Below are 4,733 nucleotides of genomic sequence, written 5' to 3' on the forward strand. Positions count from 1 at the left end.
ATGTATCGGTCGACCCCTAGTGGAGTCTCTCTCATTGGTTGACGCGGCGCATCGAGCTGCAAAAGTTCAGATTTTCTAACTTCAGCGATTTGCACATCAAGCACGTCGAACGCTCAGATCGTTCAAATCGTTCAAATCGCGCTGCTCTAATCGCGCTTGAGGCGCCGCAGCACTTCCCGACGCTGATTGAAGTGCGTCCACCATAGACTTTGAATGTAAACCTGATGCTCCTGATGCTGAAATCACGTTTGGTGTGAACGCAGCATTAGACAAACCTTTTCTTTTGAGTGGCAGAATTGGGCTCCCATAGCATCGAACATCTGTAAAAAAAAAAAAAAAAAGAAACAGGAAGTGGTAACAGTTTCTACTTCTTTGTAAAAAAAATGATACATGAATGAAATGACTGGCATTTGGTACATATTTATACATTCAATAACCATCAGTGTTGAACCTCACAGTTTGAAGCTTCTAAGTTGAAAAAAAAACACTTGTGAAGATGAGCTGAAAAGAAACATTTCCATAAAACATAGACAAGGTTTTAAAATGTTAAAATAGTTAGACCCAGAGATTTTTCTCCTGATGAAGCACTACAGAGACTTTAGCACTGTGAAAAACACAAACTGAAGATCTTTAACAGATGTCACTGAAAAGATTTGCGTATGGAAACTGTGGCAGGGACTGCCTACTAAAACTGTCTTTGACTGTGGATGCACAAGTTTGGCACTGACTCTGTGAGGTGTCCAGGAGGCCTCGTATGAAGATCAAAGCAGCGTTTTTATATTTCAAGCATTTTGATATAAAAACAAGAAGATTCAGTCAGAAATCTGTGAGGATGAAGCACAAATACTTGTAAAATCTCAAACAGGGTTCATCTCAGACTCTGTGGGAGAATATTTTCCCATCATCTGTGAGTGCACAGAAGAAGATCCACTTAGCTGCTGAAAAAGAAAGCCACAGATATTTCTTTGACACGGGAGCAGCTCAGAGTCACTTAAAGTGAAAACAGCAGAACTCATCCGTCCTGTTTCCCTTTTGTCTTTTTGTTTCTAAAACAAACTCTGGAACCAGCTGCCAAAGTTTCACATGAAATCAGAACTGGCTCTTATTTGTGTTTATTTTCAGTCAACTTTAACTCCAGACTTAATGAAGTCATCAAAAGTTTTAAAAAGAACAGATTCCTCAACTGTTCAGGTTTTAGTTAGAATGTGGGATTTTGACTTGAATAAAATATATACTTTTAAAGACAAATACTTTTTTTCAGTCACTTTTCTGCATCACTGAGACACTTTGGTCCTGTTAACCTCCAGAAAAAGGCACCAACGATGCAATAAAACTCAGGAAATAAATGCAGAGATGATGGATTGTGCAGCCTCGTCATGGAGGCAGAACATCATGTCACAGACATCAGTAGAAACCTGGTGAGCATCAGTCCTCCCAGTTCATTAGACTGATCTGAAGAAGCTGGTCCCACAGGATTAAAGATTAGGATGAGGCAGGAGGCTTCACTGGTAGTTTGATTTCCGTTTGTCATCTTCGTACAGCAAAGCCTGGAAGCAACAAACAGGAAGATCAGATCAATCAAACAAAGTCAAACCAGTGAAGGCTTTCTGCTTTTAGTGATTAAACAATCAGATCAGGAAGTCTGAGAAGTGATTTTAGGAAAGAAGTTTAAAGATTTTATAAAAGATACAAAAGGCTGTAGAACAAGTGGTAAAAAGCAGATATATGGTAAATGGACTGTACTTACAGCAGGTAAAATAAGTATTGAACACATCAACATTTTTCTCAGTAAATATATTACTAAAGGTGCTAATGACATGAAATTTTCACCAGATGTCGGTAACAACCCAAGTGATCCATACATACAAAGAAATCAAACCATAAATGTCCAGAAATGAAGTTATTTGTAATAATGTGGAATGGCACAGGGAAAAAGTATTGAACACATGAAGAAAGGGAGGTGTAAAAAGAGTAAAGAGCTCTCTCAAGACCTTCACAACCTTATTGTTGCAAAGCATAATGATGGCATCGGTTACAGAAGAATGTCTAAACTTCTGAAGGTTCCAGTGAGCACTGTTGGGGCCATAATTCAGAAGTGGAAAGAACATTATTTCACCATAAACCGACCACGACCAGGTGCTCCTCACAAGATTTCTGACAGAGGAGTGAAAATAATTATCAGAAGAGTTGTCCAAGAGCCAAGGACCACTTGTGGAGAGCTTCAGAAAGACCTGGAATTAGCAGGTACGTTTGTTTCAAAGAAAACAATAAGTAATGCACTGAACCACCATGGCCTGTATGCACGCTCACCACGCAAGACTCCACTGCTGAAGAAACAGCATGTTGAAGCTCCTTTAAAGTTTGCTGCACAACATTTAAACAAGCCTGTGTAATACTGGGAGAATATAGTCTGGTCAGATGAGACCAACATTGAACTGTTTGGATGCCAGAATACACATCATRTTTGGAGGTCAAATGGCACTGCACATCAGCCCAAAAACACCATACCAACAGTGAAGTATGGAGGTGGGAACATCATGGTGTGGGGCTGTTTTTCAGCATATGGTACTGGCAAACTTCAAATAATTGAAGGAAAGATGAGTGGAAAAATGTACAGAGACATTCTTGATAAAAATCTGCTTCCATCTACCAGGATGATGAAGATGAAACGAGGCTGGACATTTCAGCAAGACAATGAGCCCAAACACAAAGTCAAGGAAACTCTCAGTTGGTTTCAGAGAAAGAAACTAAAGCTGCTGGAATGGCCCAGCCAATCACCTGACCTGAATCCAACAGAAAATCTATGGAAAGAACTAAAGATCAGAGTTCATAGAAGAGGTCCACGAAACCTTCAAGATTTGAAGACTGTTTGTGTGGAAGAATGGGCCAAAATCACACCTGAGCGATGCATGCCACTAGTTTCTCCATACAGGAGGCGTCTTGAAGCTGTCATTGACAACAAAGGCTTTTGTACAAAGTATTAGATAAATTTCAGTAAGTGTGTTCAATACTTTTTCCCTGTGCCATTCCACATTATTACAAATAACTTCATTTCTGGACATTTATGGTTTGATTTCTTTGTATGTATGGATCACTTGGGTTGTTACCGACATCTGGTGAAAATTTCATGTCATTAGCGCCTCTAGTAATATATTTACTGAGAAAAATGTTGACGTGTTCAATACTTATTTTACCCGCTGTATATAGCACCTTTCTATCCATCCAGGACACTCAAAGCGCTTCACACTACAGACATTCACCCATGCACACACACATTCACACACTGATGATGGCAAACTACAATTGTAGCCACAGCTGCCCTGGGGCACACTGACAGAGGTGAGGCTGCCATGCACAGGCGCCACTGGACCCTCTGACCACCATCAGTAGGCAAGGCGGGTGAAGTGTCTTGCCCAAGGACACAACAGCATGTGGGCATGGCAGGTAGTTGAACATGTGACTTGCGGGTCCCAAAGCCGGCTGCTCTACCACTACACCACAGCCGCCCCATATATATTCATTTGGTAACAAATGAGGTTAAATGGCAACTGCCTCTCTGTTGGTATGGGGGTGTATTGGTGCTAGGGTTGTGCATAATCGTATCGTGTGCAATTAATCGTCAAAAAAACAATCGATTACTTTTTGGTACCTGATGATTAATACGATTAACGCCACCAGTCAGACTGACTGGTGATTACTCCAGTCAGTCCACTCAGCACTCCTCTCCCCTTCAAATATGACGAACATTAAAAAAGTTCTGTAATTTATTTATCTATCAACACAATTTAAAATATGATGTATAGCCTGAAATCTGTAATTTTCACACAGTTTGGAACAATTTTTTATAAAGAGCAAATCTTTCCCACTAAATTGGTCATGTGACTACGAAATAAGTGTGTCCAGGGACTCCAGGGGATTAATCATCAAATTAATCGTTATCGGCTAAATACCACAATTAATCATGATTAATTTTTTTGACAATATTGCCCAATCCTAATTGGTGCCTTTGGCAATAGAAACCTGCACATCTGGAAAGGCAACATCAAAGCAGAAAAGCATTTCTATGTTCTAATCAAGAGAATGTTTTTTTCAGGGAAGGTTTTGCTTATTTCAGCAAGACCATACTAAATTCAAACTTCATCCATTGCAACAGTGTGTTTTCATAGAAGAGTGCTGAACTGCCTTGCCTGTGGTCAGTGCACCATGAAACCAGAGTTACAAAGTAACAAAATATTTTACTATACTTACGCTAGTTATGATAGTTTAGTTATTATGTAAATACAATAAAAATTAAACCAAGATTTAGAATAATTATCATTTTGATCTGTACATTGGTAATGTCTGACTAGGCCTTGTGTCACTTTATGTGGAACAAATTGGGCCCCAAGGTCAAAAAGGTTAAGAACCCCTGGTCTAGATTATGAAAACCATGGCAGACAACATTAACATTTTAATATAACATTATAGTCATTATGGCCAATAATTTTTCTTTTAGCACTCAAGTACATTTTATATCAGAAATTTACTTTTGATACTTGAGTACAAAACATATCAAATACTTTAAGACTTTTACTCAAGTACTATTCTTAGAGAAGACTAAATTTTACCAAAGTAATTTTATAGTAAAATACTTGTACGATTGCTCAAGTATCACTCTGAGGTACTTTGTACAAAACTGCATGAAACAAACAAAAAAAAAAAAAAAAATCCAGCAAATAAGAGTCAGTAAAGAG

General features: G+C 38.8%; 1 protein-coding gene across 2 annotated transcripts in view; it reads right to left on the minus strand.

Annotated features, from left to right (window-relative positions):
- Positions 1-352: 352 nt before the first annotated feature.
- The window catches only part of slc22a15 (solute carrier family 22 member 15), a 43,067-nt gene continuing 38,686 nt past the window's right edge, over positions 353-4,733 (minus strand). For both annotated transcript variants that reach the window (XM_014023013.1, XM_014023012.1), the window contains exon 13: positions 353-1,547. In XM_014023013.1, coding sequence (XP_013878467.1) covers positions 1,503-1,547 — 45 coding nt within the window. In that variant the 3' untranslated portion in view covers positions 353-1,502. The remainder of the gene's footprint in view (positions 1,548-4,733) is intronic.

The sequence above is a fragment of the Austrofundulus limnaeus genome, unplaced genomic scaffold (genome assembly GCF_001266775.1).
Source record: "Austrofundulus limnaeus strain Quisiro unplaced genomic scaffold, Austrofundulus_limnaeus-1.0 Scaffold353, whole genome shotgun sequence".
Lineage (NCBI taxonomy): Eukaryota > Metazoa > Chordata > Actinopteri > Cyprinodontiformes > Rivulidae > Austrofundulus > Austrofundulus limnaeus.